Consider the following 15,538-nt stretch of genomic DNA (forward strand, 5'->3'; position numbering starts at 1 on the left):
GGACAAATGTGGTGATTTTTTGAAAGGCTGATTTTATAGCCCCATCCAACACTGCTCAGAAGACATGTGCCTGTGATGACCAATGGTAATTTGCCTACAAACAGCCTGTGTCTCACCTGTTATGGGAGCTCTGGCATAAGAGAGGTTAACCTGGGGATTTGGGGGGATTTGCAGGATGTGGGGGTAAAGCTTGGGGATGGGGGACAGATTTGGGAGCAGAGGGCTTGGGTGGGTAACCTCAAGATGGGGGGGCGGGTTGCGTGCAGGGTTGATGAGAACCATAGCTCCTTCCTGATTAAGAGCCTATCCCCAGGTGCATTGCCTTCCTCGTCCTCATTTGTGGACCAAGCCAGGGATGAAATTAACAACCTTCGTGACTGGTACAAATATCACGGTGTAGGCACTGTTCTTAGAACAGGGGCTATAAACAGCACCCGGATGTTTATTAAGGACTGCCTTATATTCACATGCATCATGGTTCTTGAAGTATTGATTCTATAACTGAATTTGGGGAGCTAAAAAAGCTCTTGTTGCTATTTTGGTTGCAGACCCATCCTATGCCCAACAGAACTTCTATCAAAACTAAAGATTCTCAGGTGTAACACACAAAACCAAGCTAGATATGTTTTCTAACTGTGGCTGCCTGAACCATCACCCTGTCACAAGGTGAGCTGGAAAAGATAAACGCCGAAATTCCCAACCAATCAGATTAGTGCACAACCTCTTATTTTGTTCTGTTAACACTGCTTTGAAACATTCAGTTTCACGTGATCTCAAAACACTAATTAAATCATCCTCCAATACTAAAAACAAAGGTAAACTTGCTAGCACCATTCTGTAATGGAGCCTCTCTCCACAGATGATTCTGATTTCTGTGCACACTGGAAACCAAATTTAATTGTACAGGATTATTATTTAAGTGGGAAATTACTTTGGCATGCATGTAGCAGATTTCCTTTCACAATTCAAACACCACTTCTTTCCTCCAGCTGTATATATTCTTGCTTGCAGGAAAGACTAAATCCCTCAGAACATTCATACTAACACAAAAACTTATTCATACCAATGATTTCCACACAGAAATGTATAATTAAAATAGAGTGATAAATACTATATAAAGCTGACCCACAACTGAAAAGTTTTCAAATGTAATCTTAAAACAGGTCCTTCCTGTCTTGCCTGTGCCATCTAATTTGTACCTTCCTCCATTATGACTACAAATACTTCTGTTTAAAACAATGGCTTTATATTTTAGTATTCTGTCACCTATAGTATATGCTGCCTGATGTAATTCCGCACAACATTTTGCATTAATAGTTTTAACAATTTTAGTTTGCATTGATACAGCAATAAATATGAATTTGAGTTGCCCAACAAAATGTTTAATATTTTGAGTACTTATTGATGACACTAGTAGAATGACATCTATCAAACCCCTATAATTGTTTTTAAACCAGATTTCACCCACTCTCTTCTATACCAGGATAGCCTTAATTTTATTTAGATTAGATTCTTAAAGATAAACCTTCCTCTTCCATTTACTAGACATGGCTGCATTTCATTAATTGGTTCCAGAGATAAACAATTAGACATAACAAATCTGATTCAAAGTAGATTAAAGAAAAACAAAACGTCAACTCAAAGAGCAAACAATACATTTAAAAAGCAAGTCTGCAGTGTGGACGATTGTTAGCAGTGATTAATGCAGTACAGTTTCATGATTCCATTTTTTTTTTTAAAAAACATATTTGTCAGGATTATATTTTGTTCTGTTGTATCCTAAAGTACAGGAGAGGATGATATCTGTTTGCAGCACAGCAAAACTTGCATATAGTTGTCAAGTGGTCATTCCTTTAGTATGCAGATTTAAATACCTCACAAATTTGTCAGATCAATACTTTCACCTTTTATGACCTGATTTTTCAGCATACATAGCATTACAGAGCACTCCCCAGGTTCAAAGCACAGCTTCCACTGACTGCAGCTGCAGCTCTGAGTACTTATTTCTGCAAATCAGACTCCAGGGTCTCGAGCTAGGCACCCAGAAAATGAGAAAGATCCAATTAGTTACCACCTGTGAGGAGTTTGGTTGAATTGACTTGTTTAGCATCACATAGCAACTCTGTGGCAGAGGCAGGGACAGAACAAAATTCTCCAGGGCAACCTTCAACTGCCTTAACTATGAAAACATCGTTTTCTTCCAAGAGTCACCTATTTAGCTCTCCACACACCTTCCAAGCTCAGCAACAAATTAGACAGGGTACCACAGAATACTATTTTTAATCACAAAATCTGACCGCTCCTCTGAGAAATTCCATCTTGTTCACTGAAAGAAGCAGGGATCCTGGGATCTCGCGGTTAATACATACGCAGAAGGAAGACAAATTAAAAAACTGCCCAGGAAATCTTAATTCCTAACAAAAGCTTGACCTTGAAGTCTTCATGTTCTTTTAGCACCCATTTATGCATAAGCTGTGAAGCCTTGAAGTTTTGCAGAACATTCAATGGATTAGAATGAAATCAACATTAAAGAATCAATGATGATTTTAATATTCAATTGTGTCTACTTCTGATTTTTCACCCAAACAATTTTTAGATGCCACTCTTCCCATCAGAACCTTGATAGAATCTACTCTGTTGAGTCACTACTGTTTCAGAGAAGGGAATACAATGTCCCAGATGGAAAGATAATGTGTTTTAAAGGTTTTGTCAGGATAAACTCATGCTGGCTGTACGATCAATATCAATAAAACCGCTATACAAATACAATCTTGTAATGTGAAACCACCACATTTAAAACACAGCCTGTTTTATGTCCGACTGAAAGATCATAATTGGGTGATTTTGGATCAAAAAAACCAAAAACAAAACCACCCCCCCAAATCACCAGCCCAGAGTCCAATATGAAATATTGAACTCGAGTCACTGGTAAAAGACTATTACCCTTTTCGCACAAGAAATTCATGACTTTGGGGAAGAGAACAGAGTATAGCAGATATGGGAGACCAAGTTTCACAAAATGGCAGCTGTTTGATGAAGTTCAGGAACATGGAACATTAGAATAAATACTAGGAGATGGACTAGTGGTCAGAGGCAGAAGAAAGGGTGACAATACACTACATTTATCACCACAACTACAGTTTTACAGACAACTCAACTTCAGGTTGCACCTCTCTAGGCTGGCAACATCTGTAATGTGTCATGAATTTAGTTGGCTACATGACCAATTAACATAGGTGTGGCCAACTTTCCCATGGTCCTGTACAATTTGTTTACAGCCACCAGTCCTGGCTCTCCATGTTCTCTGCTATAATTTACCCCCAAGTCTCCTAAGAGCTCAGTAAGCAGTGGGAGTGTTGGTAACGCTGCGACAATACTGACCTCATATTCCAGCAAATTCTCTCGTTTGGCACTGGTCAAGTCCCAAGGGTGCCGGACCAGAGAACAAAGGGTACACTTTTTTTTTTTTTTTTTTTTTTTTACACTTATTATATAATTTATACTGTATATCTTGTGTGTATGTCTAGTAACCATTCTTTGAATTAGTTTACACACACTAAACATACATTTCCATGTGCCCAATGAAGAATATAATTCTCTTATGTGGCGGTACCCACGGATCTGTTTTACAAATGCTGAAAAACACAGGCGCGAAATGCCTGTGAGGGAGGCCAGGAGGCATAATACTCATTTTATGGATGCAGAAGCTCAGCTGCAGAGTTTAGGTGACTTATCTTTGGCCACCCAGAAATCCATGCCAGGACTGCTTACAAACTTTTTTCCATCTTTGATATACAAATTGAAATATTTTCATTTCCAAACACTGTACTCATTTTGTGTATACTAAATTTGCAAAAAATGCACTCACTGGATGGACCAGAAATAATTAGAAGGGAAAGAATTAGTCAGCCACTGGATTTTTACGCAGTCACATTTGACATCCAAAAATCAAACTACAAGCATTTGCCATTACCACAGTGGCTAATTCAGCCTCAGCACTTATATCTTAAAACCACTTGTGTACTGAATAGAAGAATGAATTTACTATGCTCCCATCTGGGGTCTAATTTTCAAATCCCATCTGCAGGTTTTGTTGGAATCTATCACAATTATCCTGAACAACTGGTGAAGCCAAAACAGATCTATGAAATTTCTTTGCACTTCAAGGTATTTTCACATCATGCACAACAGTGTGACAAATGAAAAAAAGAATGAATGAAAAACTGTTTCAAAAAGGAGAACATTTTAGAAGAAAATATGCAAAAAGTTAAGATGCAAAGGCTTTACACTTAGGTTATAGGTGAGTAAGAAGACCTTCAGGGAAAGTATGATTTTTTGCTCTAAAACAGCATCCTGACAATTAGTATTCGAATCCCAACAGATATTCATCTGCTACAAGAACTAGGCAAATGATTCAACTCATTTTCTTTAAAGGAATTAAACACTACCTGTTCCTTTGGTTTTGCTGTATGCTAACTTCAGTTTTATGAAAACCATCCACATGGCAGGTTCTTTTCTTAAAATGGGAAGAGAACATGACCAACTTCACCAATAAGAAGAGCACTCTAGCCTAGAAGCATATATACGATTTATAGCTTGTAAGCTTATATCTCCAACCCTACCTATTCTCCTCCATCTTTCACTGTTTTATTCTATTCCAGCAGTAATGCAAGGACCTACAGGGGAAAAATACCCTGTAAGAAGTTAGTTTTAGCAGTAGTTTAGACAGGTATTAAGGTGATTTATAAGTAAGAGTTAAAGATTTTTTGTCTTGTATTTTTACATTTAGATCAGTGGGAGTATGTGGAAATTTCCATCCCTTCTAATGAGGTTATTCTAACTGCACTGGGGTCAGTGTGTTGATGCAGAACACAACATTATCTTGTGGATCTTTTGAATGCTCCAAAAATAGTGTCCCAGCCAGACTGGATATCCTGCTTTACCGAAAAGTACAGGTTGGGGTGTCGTGTGGTGTTTCTTGGTATGCTAACCACAGGGCCCCCTTTTAGAGGTTTGTACACAAGGGCATGAAGAGACATCTTATGCGTATTGAAAGACGTGTCCTAGTTTAATCCTGCAATCAAACGTGAACACTTCAGAATCTTAGGGTTTGGAAGTCTGGGTTTGGGGGGCTTAGCCCAAGTGACACAAGGTCTATAACATTCCATGGCCGATAGCGTTAGAGAGGGTTTGTCTTCCTCAAACATTCCTCTACTTTATCTTAAATCTTTACACTTCCTCTGCTATAACACTTACCCAGACCTCTGTCAATGGAGTGAGGCTGGTCCTCCCACTCCAAGGCAGCATTTCCCAACTTTGTGCGGCCGCAAATCCCTTGTTAAACTGGACGTAATTTTGTGGAACCCCTAATAACTCCTTAACCTGTCTGAGCCCCAAACCCACCCCCCGCCCATCCAACCCCAGGCCTAACACTTCTGAGCCCCAAACTGCTCCCCACCCCATCCCAAGACCTAACGCTTCTCAGCCCCAAACACATCACCGGACACAGCAGATGCATCTACCTCGGGCCCTCAGGACCAGAGTCGGAGGAGCAAAGGCAGGACCATCTGACTCCCCTTCTGGCAGCGGCAGGGCAGGGCGCCACAGAGAAGTCAGTGGTGGCAGCCCCTGGAGCCACAAGTCACTCCATATGGCCCGTGCCCTGACCACGGAACCCTTACTTTCACTTGGCGGAACTCCAGGGTTCTTCAGAACACCAATTGTCCTAGGGTCTCCAGGAGGGAGCACGAGTAGAACGTTATACTAGGCCTTTGCAACTGTACACTCAGGCTATATTTAGGTTACCAGCTGGGGCAATCGAATCCATGTATATGATTGTTGCCTTGGGTGTGATTTGAATACCTGTTGTTCTGATTTGGTACTGTCCCTAGTGTACATGTGACTGCTGTGGTTCCTGAGGCCTGCTTCCAGACACACAGCTTCTTAGCTCCTAATGTTTGTAGCCAGAGTGGAAGGAAAACTTAGATTCTCTGGTCAGATAACTTGGCGAGCCCACACCCAAACCCAATACTCCTAATCATATTCCCAACTCCAGTCAACACAATCAACATTCAGAGAGGCAGCTGTGTTAGTCTGTATCTTAAAAATCCTCCTCTGAAACCCTCCAACCCCCATGCATCTGAAGAAGCAGGTCTTTGCCCACGAAAGCTTAGGCTCCAAAATATCTGAGTCTATAAGGTGCCACAGGACTTCTTGTTGCTTTTACAGTCAACATTCTGAGTCTGCTACATGTAAACTTACAGGATACTCACTCTATGGAACTAATTATGCCTAACCGGATGCTGTAAACTAAACAATAAAGATGATTCAACCAAGAAGAGAAATGAATAAGTTAAAGAAGAGAGATAGAATTTATACTCTTCAAAAGGGCTCAAGAAAAATTATTTGCAGAATGCTTTGGAGTTCAATAAATCCAGGCTCTAAGGAAAAGGATTTGTCCTTCAAGAATGGTCCTTCACAGTACATGTCAGCAACCTCCTCTCTCTTACCGTAGAGGGTTTTAGCTTCAATGCCTCTGATCACAACTGGTATATAAACAAATCACTGTGGCATGTCAGCATCCTAATAGCTTCACCTTTATGTCAAACACACCACCTTAACCTCCATCCAGCAAGCACTGGGTAACCAGCATGGATCTCAAAACATGTATGTCTGAGGTTTAGCCAATGAGCATTAGTCCAAGCTTATTCTAATCTCAAGCATGGCCCTGTACGTGTTGCATAAGTTTAACCTCAATGTGACAATGGTCTGGGTAGCAATCTCTAGGACGACCTCTGAAAGGAACAGTTTTGTCATGGTGGCAGCCTGAGCATTTATAGATCTAATAAAGAGGCCCCAGAGGCCAGGACTACAACAGACATCAAATATTGCTATCAATACATTTCTCAGAAGTAAGCAATGCAGTTTTACAGACCTAACGCCTTTCCTCTCCCTCTGGTGGGGCTTCTCCTGTCAACATAATATACCTTCCTGGTAGTTAGCAACCATCTCCATCAAGGGGAAAAGCTCATCCATCATTGTAATAGCTTCTTCACTAATGCTCTGCTGCTGCAACATTGCAACACTGTATGCAAGCCCAAGCCCCAACAAACAAGAAATGGGCATAAGAGAGAGAGGTGGTTATATCAGAAAACTGACAAATTAAATTGTTAGTATCATCATCATCAGTATGACAAAGCAAAAAAATTGGGAACAATATGAGCAAAAAATTGTGCCAGTAGGAACATATTGTTCTTTTAGATGACACACAGTCCATTTGAATGAAAGTAAGGAATGGAAAGAGTGTGCTGTATAATCACAGCCTGCCCGTTGTTTACAGGCACATATGTTCAACTCTGATGTGTCTGTCATTAGGTGAGTCCTTTTAGTCCTAATCTTCCTCTCAGGACACTCGCCTGTAAACACTGGAAGATCCTAGATGTTTTCGTTAAACCGTATGTCAAGCTTGCCGCAGATCTCTTCAAACCCAACTGACTGAGTAGACCTCCAACTTCTGGGTGTGAAAGAACACCTTTCTTCAAAGTACAACAAACATAGTAAATGCTAACAAAAACCTTTCCTAATCCCGCATCCTCAGTGATGCTGCATTCTCTCTTCCAAAAAGCCAAATGACCATCCTTCAAATTCAACGCCCCCTTCCCCTCCCCACCCCTGCCACTAAGTTCCAAAAGGGGTAGTCAGAAAGAAGCTTCTTTCTAGGAGGCCAAGTTTCTGTTTCTGTGCCACCAGTGGCAAAAGTTCTTGTTGGGTTTTATTCCACAATATTCACCATCATACAATTTTGCTTCACATCACGTATCAAACTATTTCAAGTTATTAGTCCCCTCCCTGAACTTTTTGCAAATAAAAGAAGGCAGAGCTTTTACAGATTAAAAATATAATAATAGCATATTTTTGCATATGTGCATGTACAAAACAGGCACTGTGATGTAAAGATGGAAACTGAGGATGCAGAATTTCCTGTTGGAAATCAGCTTCTCAGGGAAGAAGGCTGAAGAGTTCTAGTCGGTACAGTTGAATACATGGTTGTGAAAATTATTAGATGCACGTGAAGTAGACTAAGTACTAGTTTTCAGGTTGTTCATATTCCCGAATGCAGAAGGAAATAAGGCAATTAAATCAGACTTAAAAAGTTTAGATTTGGCAGTATTTCCTGCCAGCAGAATAATGGGGGTGGCAAGAAAGTCTCCTGAGTGCAGTGGGAAGGGAACAGCACTAGCAATATCTTCCATAAGAGACACCTAGAAGGTGGAGTGTTTGCACTGGCTGGTGAACAAGTGTGCTCATTCTGCAACAGATCAGTCTGTTCTGTTTTCTAGGCTACTAGAGAGAAGTTCTTATATTGTACTCAGACCTGAGACCTTCTGGCATCAAGCCATGCAATTTAACTACACATCTGTCACCTGCTGTTTTCTCATCCTCTCTCAAGAGTGAAAAGCATGTCCCAGGGAGCAAGTTCCTTGGACAGGTTTTTCTTTCTTGGGTCTTTTTATCTGAAATAAACATCCATTACTATATATTTAATCGAAGGGAAGAAAGGTCCAGGAAAGGCACCTTGCACCTGAGGCAAAAGATGGAGAGGTCCTGTGTTCCTGGGGGAGTTCAAGTGCAATATAAGTTCTGCCCTTCGACAATACGCAACATTCACATGCGGAAGGCTTCCACTGTAGCAGAGGAACATAGCTACCAATTTCAAAGAGGCCTGGATTTCACATTAAGATTTCAGCGTCTCATGATGGAAAACTGGATATTCAGAATACTCCGTCCTGGCTACTGGGCTCTGCTCCGAGGCTCCCCTCCCAGCAGCTGACCCTGCTGCTGCTTCCTGCCCCAGCCAGGCTTCTGGCTGTCAGCTCCTCTGCCGCCGGACTCCCAGCCAGCAGCTGCCCAGGCTTTTGGTCTAGCAACACCTGCGGTCCTGACAGGTCACGGATGTTGCCAGACCAGTGCCCCAGACCAGTGAGGTTCAAGTGTATCTCAAAGCATACTACAAACATCAGCGAGTGATGGCATTGGCCACGTGGCCAGTTAGCATGCAGCAAAATTAGTGCACTAGGATATATACCACCCCCCCCCGGCATACTAGACACTGTCTCTATGCAGACAAAACCAGAAGTCTCCGTTTCATTGACGTCAACTAGGCTACCCACATGAATAGGGTTTTACAGGGTCTACAGAAGTGGGTCCTCTATAGTTCAGACTTCCATCATCTGGCAGCATCTATGGTCTGGCATCCCCGTGGGTGCTTCCAGGATAGAGCACTCCCAGGAAAAAGCAGGGCCCCATGCTCAGCAACTCCTCTCCTGCCCTTCATGAGGTTCTGGGGCACAAATATAGCTTACTTGCGGTGCTCATGCTCCGTACAGGAAGATGCTTGGAAGCAGAAGGCATTGAAGCTCTTCTAAAGATAGAAACAGTAAACTAATGTTCATAGTTTTTTTGCCCTTATCTGGCAAAGAACATGTTACATACACATGGAACTGTTGAAAAGGTAACTACATCAAAACAGATGTTTGTATCTTACGAAACAAATGGTACCTTTAATGTTCTAGTTGGAGCCCAGCCAGTGCCATCAATTGAATGTTCTCTCAATAAACTGGAACAGACAAGGAAGCATACATTATACAAGACAATCTTAACAATAGAAAAGCAGTTAAGTTTACTTAAAATTCTGACTGCAATGTCTTTACAAAGAAATTCAGAGCACTAAACTTTTATACCACTCAGAAAATTAGGAAATATGGTCATTGCTGGGGTGCAGAAATTACAGCTTTTTAGTATTATGTGAAGTATCTGAATCGTTAAAAACCCACAAACAATTGGGGGAAATCCCCCCCAGATAACTTTGTTCGATTTCATTTCGGAACTCCTGATCTTCACAGCAAAATTCAAAATATGGAACTGCAATCCAGAGCGTTTGCAACTAAGAAAAGAAAACCATGATAAGTACCTACAGATACAAAAAACAAGATGAGCCTAACAATGTCCCTTCTCATCTGAACCACACATATGCACAGACATGCCTGAGAAGTTTCTAATATGCCCCATTCATTCATAGCCTGGGTGAAAAGAAAAGAGAAACTGGGGGTGGGTTGCCAAAAGTTGGCTATTTTTTTTTTTGTCAGTAGCAGCAGCCTTCATGTTGAAAGCTGCATTTTCAGTACCACTTAATCAGGAATGGGAAAAAACTGATTTTTGTTAAGCAAAAAATTCACATAGTACTTTGCAATAGCCAGAATTTTGAATTATGAATTTATGTCAAACCCATATGAACACATCTAAGAAAAAGGTCAAAGCATCATACAATCCCTTGTTGGTTGCTCTTCCTTTTTTATGCCAAGTAACCTCCACCTTCAGGACCTCAGCTGATCAACAACTGCACCATGTGCCTAAAAATGTTCTTACAAGGAAGAAGGAGAAAAATTATTTTGCTCAGCAACCGACGACAAGACAAAACCAATGTGCTCAAATTGCAGCAAGGAAAGCTTAAGTTGGCTATTAGGAAAAAAAACATTTAGGATGCTTAAGCACTGGAATAAATTGACTAGGGAGGCTGTGAAGTCTCCACAATCAGATATTTAAGAGCAGGTTAGACAAACAGCTGCCAGGAATGGTCTAGCTGGTGCTTGGTTTTGCCATGACTGTAGTGGACCAGACTCGATGATCTCTTGAAGTTCCTCCCAGTTATATAAGTCTATGTATTCACAGGATTTTACAGTACTGATGTTTTATGTTGCTATCCTTTAGTGTCATTCATGACCACAACAAAATTCTTAAAAACATCCCCCCCTGCCCAAGTTCCCTAAATTAGAGTTGATAGTTCATCGCTGTTATCCTTATAAGAAAGCTTTGATTACTCCATCATACTTATGTATGCAATCTAAGTATGTCATTATCCAGTATTCCAACTACAGATGCATGAGATTAACGTAGTGCACCAAAGGCACTAAATTAACCTGGGCTAAAAACACCCTGATTTTCCTAAAATTCATTTATAATGACACTAGGCAATGTGACTCCATCCTATATGTGCCACTCAACTAATTATCTTCATCATCTGTTACCATAGTGCTAATCTTGTTGCTATGCCTTGATAAGAAAATTTTCAGTTGTCATTGTATGAGTCAAAATTTATTTCAGTAGCACAATGAACCATGGTAGCGCCTGAGAGTTAATCACGCCTCAGGAATGGAGACTGCTTGTAACGCTGAACAAAATGTTAGTTCAAAAGTTTATTGTTGAACTTTGACCTAATACAGCTTTGAAACTTTACTATATGGAAGGAAAATGCTGGTTCCCTTTTTTAAAGAAAAGGAGTTTGTTCTTATGCATTTGCTTGACTTTTGTTTTCGGTCTCTACTGCTGTCAGATTGCATACTCCCAGTTCCAAACAAGGCGCGTGGTTGACTGGTCAGTTCACAGCTCCGGTGTTTGTCACCAAGGTTCTACTGTCCTATACCGTGGTACTTATTTCTATTTTTCAGTCCTGAGGAAATTCTTCGCACACAACAACATTTTAAAATCCTGTTCTGGCTAAAAGCCCAAGTCTCATCATGCCCATGTGGTTGACAGCCCTGCTATGCCCCGGAGGGATGAAATCTACCGCAAAGAAATATTTTGGTAGAAATCACGTTCTGCTGGTGGGGGGCGGGGAGAATAGAGATCTGCAGGGAGCATTAATTCTGCTCAAATTTGGCCCTGTGCAGTGGTGTAAAATTCCCCCAGGAATTTTCACAGCAGAAGGAAAAACATGAATGATCTGAAAAAGGGATTATTTTTTATGAGTGTGTAAACGATACTGGTATTTTTGGCTTGATTTTAGAACTGCTGCCCACATAAAGCTTTTCTAAATTAACAGAATAGAATTCATTGGTGGGCTCGGTCTTGGACGTGACAAGTATCCTCAGCTTTCTGGTTCTTGCTCACAAGTCAGAAAAGAATTTTTACTCAGGTCTGATTGGCAGTGACCTTTTTTGTTTTTTGTTTTTTTTAAAAATCCTTCCACTGCATTGTGTGGGTGCAGATCACTTGACAGAATTATCCAGGTATCATTTAATCATTTGTCTGCAGGACCTCTGGGACCCATACATCTCAGCTCCCTCCTGTTCTCTTCCTGGGGCACTTCAAGTGTAATCTCCTGTGGACTGTCAAACTTTGGTCTGCTTTCAGTTGTTGGGTTAGTGTATTGGGGCCGGTGACAAAACTTAGACAAGGTGATCTGGTGGTTTAGAACTCTATGACAATCTCCAAGCCTGTTCAGATAGTTTACAGCGATTTAAAATTAGGTGAACTGCAACCACTGGGAGCTGCAAGTGGCCACACTCAGGGACTCAGGTAAACAAAATGTTTGACACCATCCCCACCCATCCCGGCCGCTAAACCAAGGGCAACACATCTGGTTCACAAGCCAGTTACTGATCACCCCAGTCTAGATAAAAACCAAGCTAAGCTATTAATTTTCAAAAACTAAATTCACGCCAATTGTTAGAATAATAGAAAACTGGTACAATTTTGCTGCCCCCTACCCCCGCCCCGAAACCAGATATGGGGATTTACAGGTGATCAGTGAGCCTCTCTGTCCTGGCCGTGGATCACACCTGAGTGCATGCAGTGCAGGGCTGCCTTGTCTTACACACCTCTCCTTCCCTGCCCTCACAGGGGCAGTCTCCATCTCGTCACTATCTGCTCCCCTAGGTACAGTGTCTGAGCCAGGAATATGAAAGCTAGTACATTTGAAAATTTCCCCGATTTTCCTGAGTCTAGGCAGGCAGAGAACTTTCACGCCAACTTCCTCTCGGTGGCCACCCCCCCACACCTCAAAATGGAGTGCCTCTTCCCGTACTTACCTGGGGTGCTTGGGGTTTATACTCCCTCCAAAGGTGCGAGGGAGGGCCAGGGGAAGGATAAAGCCACTAAAAATCTAACCCAGATTTCCAACAGCACATACTGGACAGAAGACTAACAAACTTTGGATTTAAAGGAGCAAAAATGGGTTCAGCGCGCTTCAGGCTGGAGCAGAGGGTTGCAGAGTGGGATGAGCTGAGGGCTCTGACTTGGGGTACAGGCTCTGGCATATAGCTGGAGATGAGGAGTTTGGGGTACAAGACAGGGTTCCCAGCAGGAGGTGGGGATGCTTACCTCAGGCAGCTCCCATCTGATGGTGCAGGGGGGGGCTAAGGCAGATCCCCCCCACCCACCCCCACCATGCATCACTGCTGCTCCTGGAAATGGCAGGCACACCTTCCCCACTGCCCATGGCTTCCACTGGCCACCGGTCCCAGACAATGGGGGCTGTGGAGATGGAGTCTGCAAGTATGGAATGTCCCTGATCACTGCAGTCTAACAGTTTCTTTTCAAGAAGTTTCTTTTGCTTCAAAGGATCAAATTTAAGCATGAGACATATCAGCCTACTGGTGCCAAACTGAGAATTATGGAGAAGGGTAATGATCTCCACAACAATTTTGAAGTAAAAGTCAAAGAAGGCTGTTACCTACCTTAAACAGATTTCACCCGTCTCGGTGATGTTTGGATGCCAGATTCTAGTCAAGCATTTTACCTTTGGAGGCTGCCAAAGTGTTAAACAAAAAAAAACAGATTACAATGCCCTCTTTTAAAATATGGAACATCAACAAATCGCCGAGTTGTACAGTTCCTGGAACCTAAATTTAAAAACGTAAGTGACCTCAGTCCAGGTACTAATGCTAATCTAGCAGCCATGCAAATTGGTGAAATACCTTATAAAGCAGCCTATAGTGAGAACTGCAGTCTATTAAACTACAGCAACACCGAGGCTTTCCCATTTCGTGTTACATTCAGGTCTTTGTAAACAAGGAGATGAAGAGAAGAGATTCCTTTCAGTGTGATTTCACCTGCTCAATAACATTTTGGGTAGGAAAAGTATTTCCTGTTTTTAAAAAGGTTCACAAAAACACAGTCAGGACTTTTGTTCCACTTTACTACTTCTTGGTGTGTGTGGGTGGTGGTGGTGAGGGTGTTCATCTTGGTACAGATTTGTATTTTAGTGATATCACTAAACACAATTCAGCGGACACTGTCGTTCATGCTTAGTGATCGAAAAGCAGATTCCAAGACAGGGCCTCATTGCTCCAGTTTTGAAAGTCAAACAATTCTAATTGCTACGGCAAGTCAATAGTCAAATTCTCCATATTACAAGATTTGCTTTTCAAATCAAGCAACCGGTTTTCTCCAGCTGATACACAGGATTTCCCATCACCACCCAGTATGCTTCATAAACTTCAAATAAATCATGTACTGTAACACTCAAACCTTTTCCCCCTTCAGATTCACCGTAGTTTACTATAAAAATCCTCAGGCAGGAGATAAAATCATTCTGACTGCACTGCTCCACAGAAATCATCTTCCTGTGACTCGTCTCACGCATCGGTCTCTGCTCCTTTTAATCTGAAGCCTTCATGGTCTTTAAAAAATTTGAGGACACATTCTGAACTGTTAGTCCATTTCACTGTGGATTAGGTGAAGGGAATAGAGATGGGAATTCATAGCCTTTGCTGTGCCTGTTCTGTAACCAGAGGACTGTGGCCTTGAAAGCTGTCAATCAAGCAACCTTTGCAATTACTTACTAAAACAAAAACAAAGAAAAACACCCACAGTGTCAGACACCTAAAATTCATATTACTTTTTAACTAGAAGATATCTGTTTCTACATGGGTGCATTTAATTATGTTATTCTGACATGACTACTCAGATATTAAAAACAGCCAACAGAGATCTGGCAGAGGCTTATAAAAACTTGACTGGCGTGGAGAAAGTGCGTAAGGAACTGGGATTTCCTTCTTCACAAAACACAATAACTAGATAACACCCATGAAACTAACAGGCAGCAGGTTTAAACAAATAAAACGCAGTACTTCTCACCATGCACACAGTCAACCTGTGGAACTCCAGGCCCCAGGGGATGCTGTGAAGGCCAACACTACAGCAGAGTTCAAAAAAAGAACTTGATCGTTTCATTGGGAGTAGGTCCATCAATAGTATTAGCAAGGATGGGCAGAGATGCAACACTGTTCCCTTAGTGTCCTTGGCTTATGTTTGCTAGAGGCTATGAACAGATGACCAGGGACCGATCACTTGATGACTGACTGCTCTGTTCATTCCCTTTGGGTCACCTGGCACTGGATTGTGGTCTAAAGGCAGATATTGGACTAGATGGACCATTGACCTGACCCAGTAGGGCCATTCTTATGTTCTGATGTGCCCCCACTGACCAAACACAGTTTATTCTGTACCTTTACTCTCCACATATTCCACACACACTTTCTGGCGAGTGAGAAATGTAACTATCTGCTCTATGTCATCACTGTTCCTCCTCAAGGGATGTAAATAAAACTGAACCCCCTGACTGAAGTACACCAGCATATAGATCTTAGAAAGCAGATGTTTTTATTCTCCCCTAGCAATATATAGATTTGCTATAGGAATGCTTAAGTACACACGCAAAGTCAGAAGGCAAAGGGAATAGGAGGGATTCTCACAGTGC

General features: G+C 41.7%; 1 protein-coding gene across 1 annotated transcript in view; it reads right to left on the reverse strand.

Moving 5' to 3' along the window:
• The window catches only part of UBE2F (ubiquitin conjugating enzyme E2 F (putative)), a 93,771-nt gene that overhangs the window by 38,776 nt on the left and 39,457 nt on the right, over positions 1–15,538 (reverse strand). Inside the window, exons 6-7 of the mRNA XM_075001303.1 lie at positions 13,515–13,585; positions 9,559–9,616 (exon numbers count right to left, since the gene is read on the reverse strand). Of these exons, the coding sequence (XP_074857404.1) occupies positions 9,559–9,616; positions 13,515–13,585 (129 nt within the window). The remainder of the gene's footprint in view (positions 1–9,558; positions 9,617–13,514; positions 13,586–15,538) is intronic.

Source organism: Carettochelys insculpta, chromosome 8, assembly GCF_033958435.1.
Source record: "Carettochelys insculpta isolate YL-2023 chromosome 8, ASM3395843v1, whole genome shotgun sequence".
NCBI lineage: Eukaryota > Metazoa > Chordata > Testudines > Carettochelyidae > Carettochelys > Carettochelys insculpta.